Source organism: Schistocerca piceifrons, chromosome 5, assembly GCF_021461385.2.
Source record: "Schistocerca piceifrons isolate TAMUIC-IGC-003096 chromosome 5, iqSchPice1.1, whole genome shotgun sequence".
In the NCBI taxonomy this organism is placed as follows: domain Eukaryota; kingdom Metazoa; phylum Arthropoda; class Insecta; order Orthoptera; family Acrididae; genus Schistocerca; species Schistocerca piceifrons.
The window spans coordinates 69,820,629-69,838,365 of NC_060142.1; the positions used below are offsets into that span (position 1 = coordinate 69,820,629).

At 44.6% G+C, this 17,737-nt stretch overlaps 1 protein-coding gene across 1 annotated transcript in view; it reads left to right on the forward strand.

Annotated features, from left to right (window-relative positions):
* LOC124798741 (coiled-coil domain-containing protein 8 homolog) overlaps nucleotides 1–16,311 on the forward strand; it is a 91,310-nt gene extending 74,999 nt beyond the window's left edge. The window contains exon 2 of the mRNA XM_047262268.1: nucleotides 16,010–16,311. Coding sequence (XP_047118224.1) covers nucleotides 16,010–16,311 — 302 coding nt within the window. The remainder of the gene's footprint in view (nucleotides 1–16,009) is intronic.
* The last annotated feature ends 1,426 nt before the right edge of the window (nucleotides 16,312–17,737 follow it).

The following is a 17,737-nucleotide window of genomic DNA, read 5'->3' on the forward strand; positions in this document are numbered from 1 at the left end:
CAAATGTTTTACACCTGCTACAACATGGATTGTGGCTGGTTTTGTTTGTCTTTTCTGTCAACAACTTGACTACTCACCAATTATTAGTGCTTCAAGCACATTTTGTCTGACAATCAATATCGTATGTTACTCAAAGACTTCCAAAAGAAAGACATCTTTCCATTTATGCATTCTCTTTCGAGTGAAAGAACAATAACTAGAAAATCAAGAAGCATTAAGATTACTGACTAATCACAATAGGTGCTAAATTCCACGATGTAGCTCAGTCACAAGACTCACCAGCTTTTCTTTGTAGATATATTATTTATAAGCAGGATGTGATTAACTGTTGTTAATTTAAGCACATCCTTTTGTTTTATTTTATTCCTAATGGGGAGAATGCTACAGTTATGACACTTATATACAGTAGATGCCATAGCATTTACTTGTGGCTAGCAGTTAATTTACTTGCCCTCATTTTTATTGTCATTTTAGACTAATTAAGTTTCCATCGATGTCGTTAATTGGAATTCTTTCAGCATACACATCTCCTAAAAGAATAAACCTGCTGAATGAGCTAGATAATTGTCAAAATCGATGAAAATTGTAATCGTACTGTTTCATCTCATTGTATTGATGTGGAATGTACAACATTTCCATGTCCCTTCTCAGTAAAACTTTGGCAGTTTAACTAAAATTACATTTCATCATGCAGGCGGCAACACACTACTGCATATCTGAAATTCCCACCATCATCATGTGCTTTTGTCTCTCTACTAGCTCTGAGCTCTACTGCCGAACTTATCTTCTTTCGAAGTTAGCACAGCTTCTCTTTCATACAGAATGTCTCATCGCTAGATAATATCAGGGAACTCTATAAGTGCACACTGGCGACTTTGGAGCACCGCACAACTGGAACCAGGCAATCATCTGACCCTCGACCACTTCTGATAATAAATCAAGACAGAGAAGTGATGTGTCCGTGCAGAGCGGTTGCATGGGATCAGCCCAGTAAGATGGATCGACGTGGAGAATGTCAGAAGCGAGTCATCAGTCTTCGATATGCCCGTGAGCATACTATGAACGAAGATGCACGGTTAATTAATGTATCAGTGCGAACTCTCCATCATGTCTGCAGGGAATGTCGTGGCAACAGCAGTATATAACACTGTCGTAGGAACATCGGTCGTAAAATTACCATAACAAAAAGGGACCAGACACGAACGTCACGTCTCGTTGATGACGATCAGTTTCGGATAAGACAGGAATTATTTCTGTCAAGGAATGCAGGACAATCTCGACCTGTTTCTGAGTCAACATTACAAAGGAAAATAATTGAAATAAACATCTGGAGCCGAATGTTTCTGAAGAGGCCATTGCTATAGTGGTGCAGAAAGGTGAGCTTCTTCGGGATGCCAGACATCAGAAAATGTCGACTGCAGACGACTGGAGATGTGCAGCGTGGTCCGAATGGACGTATTTCTTTTTAAAACTAATCAAGGAACCAAATGTACCAACAGTCCAACTAGCCACAAGCCTGCACTGTGTGGAGGGCGTGCTCCAGGCCAGGGGTGATTCCCCCTCTCAGATTACTTTGATTACACACTGATCAGCCAGAAGATTATTACCACCTACCTATTGTCCGGTACGTCGTCCTTTGACACGGAGTACTGCGGCGACGCGTCGTGGCATGGAAGTAAAGAGGCTTTATTGGGCCGCTGGAGGGAACTGAGATCAATACTACAAACAGAAGTTGCCTAATCCCGGGGGGCGGGGGAGGGACGGGGGGAGGCGATGGGCTCTGACACCACGTTCAGTCACATTCCAGATGTGTTCGATCGGGTTCAGATCTCGCGAGGTGGGGGGCCAGCACGTCAATTGGAACGACACTGTGCTCCTCGAATGCTCCATCACACTCCCCGTTATTTCGTTAAAAAATGCCCCTCCCATCGGGAAACATGAATGTCATGGAGTGGTGTAACTGGTCTGCAACCAGTGTACGACACTCCTTGGCCGTCATGGTACCTTGCACGAGCTCCACTGGACCTATGGCTGCATAATGGAGCCGCCACCATGTTGTCTCCGTCCCACAGGCGTGTGCCACGGAGCTGTCCCGATGGAAGACGACGGATTCACTCCTTTCCCTCTCCGCGATGAAGAAGGTACCGGGACTCATCAGATCGCGAAATGTTCTTCCACTTTGTCAACGTCCAGCGATGATGGTTACGTACCCGTTTCAGTTATAGTTATTGATGTCGTGGTATTAACATTGGTACATGCATGCGCCGTCAGCTTAGGAGGCCAATTGTTAGGAGTTTTCGGTGCACTCTGTGTTCGTACAAGCTTGTATTCTGCGCAGCATTGAAGCCTGGTGTTAATTCCACCAAAGTTCGCCGCCTGTTTTGTTTTACGAATCTACCCAGCCTACGACATCCGACATCTGTAATGAGGAGTGGCCGCCCAACTCCATGACGTCTGGACGTTGCTTCACATGGGTTTCGCAACTTATTGAAGACACTCACCACAGCAATCCCGGAGCACCCGACAAGTGGCGCAGTTTTCGAAATGCCCGTGCTGAGCCTCCTGGATATCACAGTCTGCCGTCAGGATCGCACACATTCCCCACTGCATACGCATGCTGACAGCACACTCACTAATACTACGTGCACCGTCCTTATGTCTGACAAGTAGTCATTCCTCGCAAGCTGACGTTGCTGTCGCCTGGACTGGTTTATATCGATAGTAGATCGGTGGTCATAGTGCTCTGTCTGATCAGTTTAGAAGAGGATATTTGTTTCAATACTCTTCGTGAGCAGGGTTTACCCTTTTATCTACACGTTTATGATGACTGTGCTGTGGACATTCCCACTTCCAGGGTTTGACGAATGCACAGGAACGGTATTGCGCCTGGACTGATCCACCAAATCACGCAATACCTGCTCCATAATGAATATCTGGGACTGTCTGAAACGACAAGTGAAACGTAGCACTTAGGAATAGTACAAGTTGGTATCTCTGTGGAATCAAATCATCAAATGGTGGCTTCAGATGAATATGGCGAACCCGAAGAAATCCGTGGACTCTTTCACTCGCGCGACAGAGGCTGTTACCAGGGTTACAAGAGCGCATTAAAAGGAGGTAGCGTTGTATCTCCTGCGGATGGTCAGTTTATGGTCTGGTGTGTGTATGTTCCAGTGCAACGTCTAACGAATATAAGGCTGCACATAAGTATCTCTGAGGTTTCAGAAGACCACTCCACTAAAGCTACAAGACATACAGATTATAGACACATGGCAGTGGATAGTCCATCTCCCCACGTCGGTATGCGTGTGATTTGCTGACGTCAAAAACATTAATTGCCTGAGAAAGTGCGAAAGCACAATCTTTTGAAAATGTGTTTCATTTTGTTGGGCGGATCCGCAGGCTCAAACTAATGCACTGCGAAAGTACGTAGCAGACGGTTTGTCTACATGTTCTGAATCTCCTGTCTTTCATGCAGCTATGCCATGGTGCGTATTACGAATCGAAACTTGCAGTGATCCTTTGTTCACTGATACGTCTCATTTTCGCATATGTCTCTTAGTTTTCACACAGTTGTTTTATGATATCCAGGAGGTACTCGCAGGTAACCCTGTATGTTGACACATTAACTTTTCTGGAGTGCGTTTCTTTTCTGCAACAATAATCAATGTACTGTTAAGAACTGAAGGACGAATCGTGAATCCATTTAGCAGTCTAGTGTATAAGGGAGTACAGAGCGGGCCAGAAATCAGTGCACTATTTGACATGTATACATCTTTTTTCGTTACGGCCCTGTTTGCTTTGTTGCATGAGCATATCATAAATGATGATTTGGAGATTGTGCATGATGAATTACACCAAGGAAGAACTACTGTAGATAGTAGAATTTTATTTTCAAAATAGCAGGTCTATTATTCTGACCCACAGAGCCTATCACAACGATTTTCAAATCAGACACATACCGTCAACGACGATTATTCGCAAACTAATGGCACGCTTGGCGGAAAAGGGTTCGGTGATGTTCTTTCCACCTACCGGCAGGCCACGTTCGGCTCGCAACGAAGACAACATTGAAAGAGTTACGGCCAGTGTCCAAGAATAAACAGAAATATACGAAAAGACGTTCTAGGAAGTTATGGACACCCCTAACATCCTTGATGAGAATTTTAAAACAAGTTTTAAAGATGTTTTCATACAAAATACAGTTAGTGCAGGAACTGAAACTCATGGACCACGAACTACCCCAAAATTTTGCGTTTCGCATCCAAGAATTAGGCAGAGAAAACAATTACTTTATTTATCAACTTACCGTGTGAGGCGAAGCTCATTTCCGTCTGAACGGCATCCTCATAAACAGATCTGTCGATATGGGGTAGGACAAATCCAAGGGTAATTCATTAGCCCAATTGCACCTTAAAAAGTGCGCGGATTGGTGTGGGGTGACCTCGCAGAAAGTTATCGGGCCTTATTCCTTCGAAACTGATAACTGTGACAACTTGTCAATTACTGGTGAGAGATATCGGCCTATGACTGACAATTTTGTACGTCTTGCAGTTGAAAATCGTTGCGAAATATAGTTTCAGCAGGATGGAGCAACCCTCATACAGCCAGAGCCAGAATGGACTTTCTGAGACAACTTTCAGTGAGCAGATAATTTCAAGAAATCTCTTTTTAATTGGCCGCGACGTTCCCTCTATTTTACGGTCCCCGACTACTTGCTGTGGGGATATCTTAAGGAGCATGTGTACGTGAATATGCCACGTACACTTCAGCAGCTCAAGTAGAATATCGGTGCAGAAATTCGAGCATTAACCCCTTAGACATTAAACATTGTGTGGTGTGTGTACTGTAATACCTTCGGTACACACACCATCAGATTATTTGATTTGTCGCTCTAACGAAGTAGGCGAGTGTCAGCAATATGTCTCGTGGTCTTATCGTGGCGTGCCTATTTTCTGCCGTTAGGTCAGATGATAGAAATGCCACTTGCACGCTTAGAGTAGCAGATAGATGGTGACCAACTTCAAACAGAACTTGATTACTTTTCACACACATTTATTAAAATAATAAAAAGCATAGACATTACGTAAGTTGATTCTGGATGCTATTTACAATTGGCAATCTGAAGTTACTTTGGTCTTGGTACGTTAATCTTATTCTCACATATCTCTGATACTGACAAAAGTGTCTATACATTTATCTTCATGGCTGTGTACAGGAATATGATAATCTTCTTAGGTGCAGACTGAAACTTGACTATAGACTAGTACAGACTAATGCAGACTGGTGCAGACTGGTGCAGACAAATGCAGACTGACTAATCGGAGGTCTGTACAGTCGTTATAATACCTCGTGCATTCAGGTATCGCTGCGCGAGTGTGATCCGCGAGGAGAAAAGGTTCTACATTAGCAGCAATCTCATTGGCTGCTTTACATATTAATACGTGGATTGGCAGAAGCAGAATGTGGTCCGTTTCTAAGGCAGCGCCATCTCGTAGTGCCGAGACGGACGAGCGCTGCCCCTGCGCTGTTGTGCTTAGCGGGGCGCGCTCTAGTGGGAAAGTTGTGTACGCTCTGACTACGCGGAACTATGTACAGAACACATGTTATGAACAACACGGTCGAAAGAGCATGAGTTTGTGAGGCTGTGAATTGAGGTCGTTTGAAAGATGTCGTCTATCATATATACAGGGTGTTTCAAAAATGACCGGTATATTTGAAACGGCAATAAAAACTAAACGAGCAGCGATAGAAATACACCGTTTGTTGCAATTTGCTTGGGACAACAGTACATTTTCAGGCAGACAAACTTTCGAAATTACAGTAGTTACAATTTTCAACAACAGATGGCACTGCGGTCTGGGAAACTCAATAGTACGATATTTTCCACATATCCACCATGCGTAGCAATAATATGGCGTAGTCTCTGAATGAAATTACCCGAAACCTTTGACAACGTGTCTGGCGGAATGGCTTCACATGCAGATGAGATGTACTGCTTCAGCTGTTCAATTGTTTCTGGATTCTGGCGGTACACCTGGTCTTTCAAGTGTCACCACAGAAAGAAGTCACAGGGGTTCATGTCTGGCGAATAGGGAGGCCAATCCACGCCGCCTCCTGTATGTTTCGGATAGCCCAAAGCAATCACACGATCATCGAAATATTCATTCAGGAAATTAAAGACGTCGGCCGTGCGATGTGGCCGGGCACCATCTTGCATAAACCACGAGGTGTTCGCAGTGTCGTCTAAGGCAGTTTGTACCGCCACAAATTCACGAAGAATGTCCAGATAGCGTGATGCAGTAATCGTTTCGGATCTGAAAAATGGGCCAATGATTCCTTTGGAAGAAATGGCGGCCCAGACCAGTACTTTTTGAGGATGCGGGGACGATGGGACTGCAACATGGGGCTTTTCAGTTCCCCATATGCGCGAGTTCTGTTTATTGACGAAGCCGTCCAGGTAAAAATAAGCTTCGTCAGTAAACCAAATGCTGCCCACATGCACATCGCCGTCATCAATCCTGTGCACTATATCGTTAGCGAATGTCTCTCGTGCAGCAATGGTAGAGGCGCTGAGGGGTTGCCGCGTTTGAATTTTGTATGGATAGAGGTGAAAACCTGGCGCATGAGACGATACGTGGACGTTGGCGTCATTTGGACCGCAGCTGCAACACGGTGAACGGAAACCCGAGGCCACTGTTGGATCACCTGCTGCACTAGCTGCGCGTTGCCCTCTGTGGTTGCCGTACGCGGTCGCCCTACCTTTCCAGCACGTTCATCCATCACGTTCCCAGTCCGTTGAAATTTTTCAAACAGATCCTTTATTGTATCGCTTTTCGGTCCTTTGGTTACATTAAACCTCCGTTGAAAACTTCGTCTTGTTGCAACAACACTGTGTTCTAGGCGGTGGAATTCCAACACCAGAAAAATCCTCTGTTCTAAGGAATAAACCATGTTGTCTACAGCACACTTGCACGTTGTGAACAGCACACGCTTACAGCAGAAAGACGACGTACAGAATGGCGCACCCACAGACTGCGTTGTCTTCTATATCTTTCACATCACTTGCAGCGCCATCTGTTGTTGAAAATTGTAACTACTGTAATTTCGAAAGTTTGTCTGCCTGAAAATGTACTGTTGTGCCAAGCATATTGCAACAAACGGTGTATTTCTATCGCTGCTCGTTTAGTTTTTATTGCCGTTTCAAATATACCGGTCATTTTTGAAACACCCTGTATCATCTCCATATGTTAAACATTGACTGTGTGGAATATCAACAATATTGGTTCACAACTAACGGAGGTAATTACACGTTAAATACTACATTGCATTCTGGTCCACTCTGTATCTGTTCCATTTAACTGAACTACGTACTAATAACTGCAGGAGTGAGTTTGTATTCCAGCAATACAAGTGCTTCGGAACGGCCGCCCTCTACCGCTGCCACTAAGTGTGCCGTCAGTGTGAGAGCTAATTCGCCGACAGCTAGTCGGTTGCGAGCTTCGCCCGCCGCCGACCGTGTCGCGTTGATTGGACAACGGCCGCTGGCAGCCCGCCAATGCAAAGAGCCGGCCGCCGCTTACACCGGTACTCCTACCGGGGTCGCGCCACTGGCCCCTACCCCCACCCCCAGCCTGTCCGCCGCACCGCACACTGGACTCCGCAGCCACTATGATTCCTTATTCCGGCGCGCTCGATCGCAAGCCGGGTGCCGGTCCTCTCCTCTCCTCTGCAGTTGAGTGTCACCCCTTTCGACGCTGCTGCAGTTGTCGGCTGGCCTCGCCTTAGCTCTCGTGTGTGTGTGTGTGTGTGAGAGAGAGAGAGAGAGAGAGACAGACAGACAGACAGAGCTGGTCTCTCGGAAGGAGCAGCCCTCACGGAATCCCTGGCTTTTGGTTACTGTCTGCCACATCTCTTCACGACTTGCGTTAGCACTGTTGAGGGGTCGGAGAGCACGATGTACGAGAGCAAGGTGAAAGGCTCTCGGACTGACAGGGTTACACCACTCGATTCTGCTCTCTGCCACCTGCATTTTAAGTTTGACGGTCCACATGGCTATCCCGGTTTTACCAATGCTCTTTTTCATCTTCCTCGAGGGGGGATTTAACAGAAAATGTTAACATTTATTCAAAAAATCAATAAGCCCTAGTTATTAATGTAACGATCAAAAATTTTTGCAAGTGTAAAGAAAAAGAGCTTTATTTTAACGGAAAAATGTAAAAGAAGACTCAGGATTAATATTTTGCCAAGAGTCTGAATTTTTTACTTTTTCTGTCTTCTTTTATAAACAGTCATAACTCAAATTTTAATCGTGCAATGAATCTGAAAATGTATTGTAATGTCCTAAGAAGGTTATACGACCACTGAACTAGAATCATTAATTTATAATACAAATTTAGCCGAGCGGTCTAAGGCGATGCAGTCAAGGACAGTGCTGTTGATCCCGGCGGAGGTTCGAGTCCTCTCTCGGGCATATTTGTGTGTGTGTTTGTCCTTAGGATAATTTAGGTTAAGTAGTGTGTAAGCTTAGGGACTGATGACCTTAGTAGTTAAGTTCCATAAGATTTCACACACATTTGAACATTTTTATAATACAAATTGTATTATTAACAGAGCTTTGGATTTTGCACATCCGAAATTAAGTTCTTTTTCTACATACATTTCTGTATGTAGAAAAAATCACAATATAATAGCAGGATCTTTTATTTTTCGCCGGCAGGAGTGGCCGAGCGGTTAAAGGCGCTACAGTCTGGAACCGCACGACCGCTACGGTCGCAGGTTCGAGCCTGCCTCGGGCATGGATGTGTATGATGTCCTTAGATTAGTTAGGTTTAAGTAGTTCTAAGTTCTAGGGGACTTATGACCACAGCAGTTGAGTCCCATAGTGCTCCGAGCCATTTGAACATGTTTCGAACAGCTCCCGTAAATTTCATAACATTAGCCCATATCCTTTTCGAGAAAACGCTTCTAATAATGGAAAAAAGGAAAATCTAGGAATTTGATATCAAAGAGGTTCTTCTCACATTTCCACATGTAATAAGCTAGCCTCAATTTTAAAATTCACCACACTGATACTCCTCATCCTACAGGTTTTTCTTCTTTCCCCTAGGAATCTGCATACTTCTCTTTAGCATTTGAGTTCTGCATCATAAACATCTGTTTGGAGTCCTTCAAGTCCACAGAATGTCCATATAGAGCATTCAATCCAAATCTAATTTCTGAGACTTTCACTTTCAGTCTGTATGTTCTTATTAAGACACTTCCTAAGCAAATCAGGCTTTTCAATAAACCTCAATGTGGACTGAATGTCTATCGCAACAGGTTCTGGTAATGAGTGTTTATCTGAATGCGTCTCTAGTACTTACGCCAGTAGTCTTTCGGACGCAGACGTGTACTGGTGTTGGGGCAGTGGATTGCTAGTGGCAAAACAATTTTCTTCATAGCACGCCTCATTGTCTTCAAATTGCGTGTGTTTTTCCACTTAGCTGTCCCATAAAATGACCGAAGAGAATCAGTTTCTTTCAGAGTAAGTCTGCCTTTTCGTCCTAGTGTTTTATCATCGTCAAGCACTTCATATTTCGTCAGCCAAAGATATAGATCACATAGAGATAAAGAAAATAGCCTTTACCATCATAAAAATTCCGCTTAATCAAGCAGTTTCCCAAAAGGAAGAACTGGGAGTGCCTGCCAATGTAGAGTGAAACAGTATAACATTTTAAAAGCATTAATGTTCCTACGGCGATAAAATTCACACATAACACACGTTAAACTCAGTAGATTAAAAAATAATAGTTTGAAAACTCGATTTGTTGAACCCAAGTGTATTACATTCCCCCTTAATCCTCTGTAGAAAATGTTAGTATGGCCTGTCTACACGACTTTGGGTGCGCACCTTCTGCGCAATGGCGCTATAATCTTAAGCAAACAAACATCACCATATCTACTGGACAGTTTATCATACCAGACGTAACGCATCAGACTTTATTCGACCGTCAACTTTTGCATCTATATCTAGGTAAATACTCCGAAAGCCAACGAAGAGTGAACGGCGAAGAGTACATCATAGCCATGTTATAGAGTCTGTTTCCTTTTCCTCGCTCTATTCAGCGAGGAGAAAATGTCTAAATGTCTCTGTACGTAGCCAAAACTCTCTCACCTCTTTCTAATGGTTCCCATGCCATTTATACGATGGTGACAGCATAATGGTCGCACAATCGCCTCCGAATGTAGGTGCTCTAAATTTACACAACCCGGATTCGTGAACTGACGTCGCCTTTCTGCCAAGTATTCCCATGTAAATTGGCTCAGCACTTCTGCCACACTTTCCTGTGGGCTGCAGGTCCTGTTAAGATAGGATCAGTGCGTGTCTGAATTCATTCGATGTCTATCGTCATGCCTACTTCACAATGACCCCGAATACTGGCTCGTATGTGATTTGTTTCATAGATGCACCACACTTTTCTAGAGCCCTTCTAAAACCCTTCTAACAAATCTATCGCTATCATTCGCCTCCCCAGTTTCTGATTATTCACGATATCATTCATTCGATGTCTATCGTCATGCCTACTTCACAATGACCCCGAATACTGGCTCGTATGTGATTTGTTTCATATATGCACCACACTTTTCTAGAGCCCTTCTAAAACCCTTCTAACAAATCTATCGCTATCATTCGCCTCCCCAGTTTCTGATTATTCACGATATCACGGTATCGTTTCTTAGTTACTGCTCTCGGTGGCTGCTGTAAAACTGATCAGATTACAGATGCACTTGTTTGTGACAGATACTCGTGATACATACTCTGGAGTGCAAATCCTAAGGACGAAAATCACTTTCGTATGATGTACCACTGCCAAGTAACATAGCTAGATGAAAATTGCACCATACATGGAGAGAACTGCTGCAGTATAGTACAGAAAGGTAAACGAAAGGTGTACGCAATGAGACGAACAGAAATGACGCATTTACTCAAAGATAGTAATTATACTGAAGCCACCGTGATTCATGGTGGTCCCCTAGTCATTACAAAAGACTGTCCCTTAGTGGTGCACTTTGCGACTTCGCCACGGCCCGTATCAGTGGCAACTCGTGCCCATTTTCGTTGGTGGGGTCCAGATAAAAGACGATAAATGTTATAAAGGAACTGTTCCTAGCTGTTATTATGTAACCTCCATGTTTACCATTAATATCGCAGCAAAAGAATCTTTCAACAGGTTTCGTCCACTTAGTGTACGGGAGTATAATGAAAAACTGACTTCTGCACGTAATATGTGTTGTTTCAACTGCCTGCACAGAAAGAATAGCGGCAGCGTTAATGTCTTTGATCAGCTCTTCAACGTCAGCCTGATAATACGGTCTTAAAGTTCAGTTTCCATAATTTGTGACGTACATTTACAGACAGAAGTACTAAAGCTACCTAAATGGTCAACTAACACACTGTCAACATTTCCGAAAAGATATAATAAATCCAAGAAATTTCCACGGTTAGCTGATCCCTTAGTGGTAACACATGAGCTCCGATGAACGTTAAGCGCTCTACTACTCTGTAAAAATGCATATCAGTACTTCTTAAGTAATTCATTACGTTTCGGAAGTGTCATTTTATACACTAAATCAGTCTGAGAAGCGATGTTAATGTTGCCAAATATTTTGCATTTACAACCGTTTTATAAATACAATGCTTCAAATGGCTCTGAGCACTATGAGACTTAACATCTGTGGTCATCAGTCCCCTAGAACTTAGAACTACTTAAACCTAACTAAGGACATCACACACATCCTTGCCCGACGCAGGATTCGAACCTGCCACCGTAGCAGCAGCGCGGTTCCGGACTGAGTGCCTAGAACCGTTTATGAATACAATCCGCTTTCCTTATCTTTGTTTAACTGTTCTCTTAACCGCTTTAGATCCTTATAGCACACTGTTGTCCACAATCTTTCACCAGCAAATAACTGTTTTTTCACGCCAGCCGCTGTGACCGAGCGGTTCTAGGCACTTCAGTCCGGAACCGCGCCCCTGCTACGGTCGCGAATTCGAATCCTGCCTCGGGCATGGATGTGTGTGATGTCCTTAGGTTAGTTAGGTTTAAGTAGTTCTAAGTTCTAGGGGACTGATGACCTCAGATGTTAATTCTCTTAGTGTTTAGAGCCATTTGAACCAGTTTTTCCTCTTCACTCACCGTTTTTTGGAGAACTATGTATTGGAGATAGTTGTGTTGTTCTTCCTATCTGGTTGAGACGTTAAGAAACGTTCTGGCTGATGTGCGCATGACTGCTTGTTTTCTAGCTTCTCTTCTCTTCTACTAAGTAAAAAAAGGGTTTTCTAGCAAACAGTCCACTTTATTAATTTCAAAATCAGCGTAAGAATACTTAACTTTCAATGAAAAAGCCTGAGAATTCGGAACATTACTGAGACGTGGCCACGTTTGCTGTTTGCGACATTTCGCGTTGGCCAACAGGAAGGTGTGTTAACCAATGCAGCTGAAAATTCGGATTACGGGTCCAAGCCGGCTGGCCCCGTACGCTGTATACAGATGCGGCCTGGAGGGAGAGTGGTAACGTGACAGATACCAGGGCTCGTCGGCCCGTCATCTGGGCCCGACCGCGGGGGCCCCAAGCCATGCTAATGCAAGGGGCCAGGCGGAGGGAAGAAAACTGCATGGTTACGTCACTACGACTGCACTTTACTGAGGAGGTTTTGTGGAGGGGTACGGAGCACGAGGTCATTCGGCCCTCCGTTGAATGGGATGGAGAAAGGAAAACGGGTCCGTCGGTGTGGAATGATGGGCTGGTCTGAGGGCGGGAGAAGGGGGCGTGTGAGAAGCGGGAAGACTTGGTCCCGCTACTAGTAGCTCAGGGTAACGTTTTCCCGCAACGAAGCTACGGAAACTGTGCCTGATTACGTCTAAACTCTGTCACCCCTACTGCACTAAAATCATTTCACTCTACTCGTATGATACTCTAACTGTTCCATTTAATACTGAAAAAAAAAACGCAGTACAAAACTACACTACTGGCCATTAAAATTGCTACACCACGAAGATGAAGTACTACAGACATGACATTTAACTGACAGCAAGAAAATGCTGTGATACGCAAATTATTAGCTTTTCAGAGCATTCACACAAGGTTGGCGCCGGTGGCGACACCTACAACGTGCTGACATGAGGAAAGTTTCCAACCGATTTCTCATACACAAACAGCAGTTGACCGGCGTTGCCTGGTGAAACGATGTGATGCCTCGTGTAAGGAGGAGAAATGCGTACCATCACGTTTCCGACTCCGATGAAGGTCGGATTGTAGCCTATCACGATTGCGGTTTATCGTCTCGCGACATTGCTGCTCGCGTTGGTCGAGATCCAATGACTGTTAGCAGAATATGGAATCGGTGGGTTCAGGAGGGTAATACGGAACGCCGTGCTGGATCCCAACGGCCTCGTATCGCTAGCAGTCGAGATGAAAGACATCTTATCCGCATGGCTGTAACGGATCGTGCAGCCATGTCTCGATTCCTGAGTAAACAGATGGGGACGTTTGCAAGACAACAACCATATGCACGAACAGTTCGACGACGCTTGCACCAGCATGGACTATCAGCGCGGAGACCATGGCTGCGGTTACCCTTGACGCTGCACCACAGATAGGAGCGCCTGCGATTGTGTACTCAACGACGAACCTGGGTGCACGAATGGCAAAACGTTATTTGTTCGGATGAATTCATGTTCTGTTTACAGGATCGCGATGGTCGCATCCATGTTTGGCGACATCGCGGTGAACGCATATTGGCGGCGTGTATTCGTCATCGCCATACTGGCGCATCACCCGGCGTGATGGTATGGGGTGCCATTGGTTACACGTCTTATTCTCACTGACGGCACTTTGAACAGTGGACGTTACATTTCAGATGTGTTACGACTCATGGCTCTACCCTTCATTCGATCCCCGCGAAATCTACATTTCAGCAGGGTAATGCACGACCACATGTTGCAGGTCCTGTACGGGCCTGTCCGGATACAGAAAATGTTCGCTGCAGTCCTGGCCAGCACATTCTCCAGATATCTCACCAACTGAAAACGTCTGATCAATGGTGGCCGAGCAATTGGTTCGTCACAATACGCCCGTCACTACTCTTGGTGAACTGTGGTATCGTGTTGAAGATGTATGGGCAGCTGTACCTGTACACGCCATCCAAGCTCTGTTTGACTCACTGCCCAGGCGTATCAAGGCCATTATTAGGGCCAGAGATGGTTGTTCTGCGTACTGACTTCTCAGGATCTATGCACTCAAATTGCGTGAAAATGTGATCACATCTCAGTTCTAGTACAATATATTTGTCCAATGAATACCTGTTTATCACCTGCATTTCTTCTTGGTGTAACAATTTTAATGGCCAGAAGTGTACATCACAAAGGCCAGGCCCACGTAATCGCTGCGAACGAGCCCCCGCTGGCGTGTACAAATATTATGAATTGAAACTTGGAGAGCTGCTCTATTTACAGAAATGTCTCATTTTTCTGTACGCCTTGTACTTTTCGCACAATCACCTTTTCAAACCCTACGGGTTCTCACAAATAATTCTCTTGTTATTGTTGTGGTCTTCAGTCCTCACACTGGTTTGATGCAGCCCTCCATGCTACTCTATCCGGTGCAAGCTTCTTCATCTCCCAGTACCTACTGCAAACTACATCCTTCTGAATCTGCTTCGTGTATTCATCTGTTGCTCTCCCTCTACGTTTTTTACCCTCCACGCTGCCCTCCAATACTAAATTGGTGAACCCTCGATGTCTCAGAACATGTCCTACCAACCGATCCCTTCTTCTAGTCAAGTTGTGCCACAAACTCCTCTTCTCCCCAATTCTATTCAATACCTCCTCATTAGTTATGTGATCTACCCATCTAATCTTCAGGATTCTTCTATAGCACCACATTTCGAAAGCTTATATTCTCTTCTTGTCCAAACTATTTATCGTCCATGTTTCATTTCCATACATGGCTACACTCCATACAAATACTTTCAGAAACGGCTTCCTGACACTTCAATCTATACTCGATGTTAACAAATTTCTCTTCTTCAGAAACGCTTTGCTTGCCATTGCCAGTCTACATTTTATACCCTCTCTACTTCGACCATCATCAGTTATTTTGCTCCCCAAATAGCAAAACTCCTTTACTACTTTAAGTGTCTCATTTCCTAATGTAATTCCCTCAGCATCACCCGACTTAATTCGACTACATTCCATTATCCTCGTTTTGCTTTTGTTGATGTTCATCTTATATCCTCCTTTCAAGACACTGTCCATTCCGTTCAACTGCTCTTCCAAGTCCTTTGCTGTCTCTGACAGAAATACAATATCATCGGCGAATCTCAACGTTTTTATTTCTTCTCCATGGACTTTAATACCTACTCCGAATTTTTCTTTTGTTTCCTTTACTGCTTGCTCAATATACAGATTGAATAACATCGGGGAGAGGCTACAACCCTGTCTCACTCCCTTCCCAACCACTGCTTCCCTTTCATGCCCCTCGAATCTAATAACTGCCATCTGGTGTCTGTACAAATTGTAAATAGCCTTTCACTCCCTGTATTTTACCCCTGCCACCTTCAGAATTTGAAAGAGAGTATTCCAGTCAACATTGTCAAAAGCTTTCTCTAAGTTTACGAATGCTAGAAACGTAGGTTTGCCTTTCTTTAATCTTTCCTCTAAGCACACATAATTCTGTACCATGTTTTAAATGGGAGACAACTCAGCGGCAAATTCTGTACAAAATCTTACAGGGATCCCTTGGCGCCCTGTAGCCTTGTATACATTCAGCGACTGTTTCTCGACGCCGCTGACCTCAGGGTCTTTTGTGCAGTTACGGTGTACCCAGCATTCTGAGAGGCGGGTCAGCGCCTTGCAACTCTGGCCGGGGTGTTGGCGCGGCCGCAGAGTGCGCGCGGACGTGAGCGCAGCACTGCAGTGGCGGCCAGATTAAAGGCGAGGCGAGGCACCCTCCCACTCCGCGCCAGCCACTGAGCCGGCCAGCGCCGCGGCGCCGTATCTCTCGGAGCGAACAGCCCGGAGGAAGTCCGGCGGGCATCCGGCGGCGGAAATTCATCTGTTTAAAAGCTCTTCGGGCGTTCGGCGGCCCGTGAAGTGGCTGCCGGCCGAGTTCCACTCGCCGCCCGCCACCGCAGAGCGCGCCGGAAGTAGCGAAAGTAGCCGGCCCGCCGACCCGAGCTCCGCTACCTGCCGCGGGCCGCCTTTGAAACGTGCGCGCCGCGGCGGCAGCTTCACGGTGAGCACTCTCTTCAGACCGACTGTTAAGTAAATTACCGCCACGTGTGGCACGGGGCTATTCAAAAAGAAAGAGTATATTGAAAAGAAAAAAGAAAGAGTATTTCCCACGAGTTACAAAGTGTCGAAGCAGTCTTACAAAGTTCCTAAACAGAGAGGAGTACAGATTTCGAGGTTCAAAAGACTATAGTCGCAGTGTGGGCACCATGTGTTACAATACAAACATCTAGCAGGAGGCCCATTTCTTGCCACGCCAGCTGCACTCCAGCTCGTCATACAGTGCAGTCTCTCGCTGCTGGTATTTGCGTCTTCAATGACTTTTATGGCCATTAGACCGTAATACAAGGCATATTCCTGTACTAACGTTTCGCCTTCCAGTGACTGAGACATCGTCAGACGTTATAACGATTCAGAAAGCAGTTCGGATCTCAAACGAGTTCATCAAGCCCTACTGTTTATACGTATACTGGCGGCTATACATAGCATTTCCTCCCATTCCTGGTGCTACGTGCTCCACATTCGATTGAAAATAAGAAAACTGTTTTTTCATAATTCTACATATCGTTCTCATTGAAACGTCCCCTTTCAAAAATTAATGAATGACTGTGCTCATAAACCTCTTAAATTATTTGATTTTCAAATAGCTGAGCAAAACTGAACGTACTCATACATTTCTCTCTGTACTTATTCTGATCATCACTAAAGTGACATACAATATTTTTAGCACAACGCAATCTGACTTTCAAAAGAATGGCCCCGACTAACAATAACCTATACCTTTCACAAATCACTTACCTCACAAAAATCTTCGTTACTCGAACTACTGCAATACAGCGAGCGCCACTACTGCCAGCTAAATAAAAGATTCTAACTACTGAAGGCACTAACTAGTGATAGTTAGCAAATGAAAGATTTTGATAGAGAACAAACAATGTATTTACCTTAATAGTGTTCAAAAGTCATTATATATATATATATATATATATATATATATATATATATATATATATATATATATATATATCAGTTCATGACATCCAGTCTTACAAATTTACTGTCTCTGATGGACACACGTCCAGATCATCCGCTCTCAAAACTCCGCCATCTCTCTCCCCACATCCACCACTGCTGGCGGCTCACCTCCAACTGCGCAACGCTACGCCCTGTTCACATCCAGCTGCTCAACACCACAATACCAAAAAACAATGCAAACCAGCCACAGACTGCACACCGCACAGCCAGTGATTTTCATACAGAGCGCTGCGTGGCGTTACCAATAACATCATTATAGCCAACTTTGAGATATACGAGTATTATTGAATTACCTATAACTAAGGTCACCTTTAATAAGACAGAGCATGCATCGTAAAATAACTTACTTCATGACAAACAAATACTTTCTTTAAGGTACATCGAATGTATATGCACCTGCAAATACGAACAATTGTCAGCTATCCAAG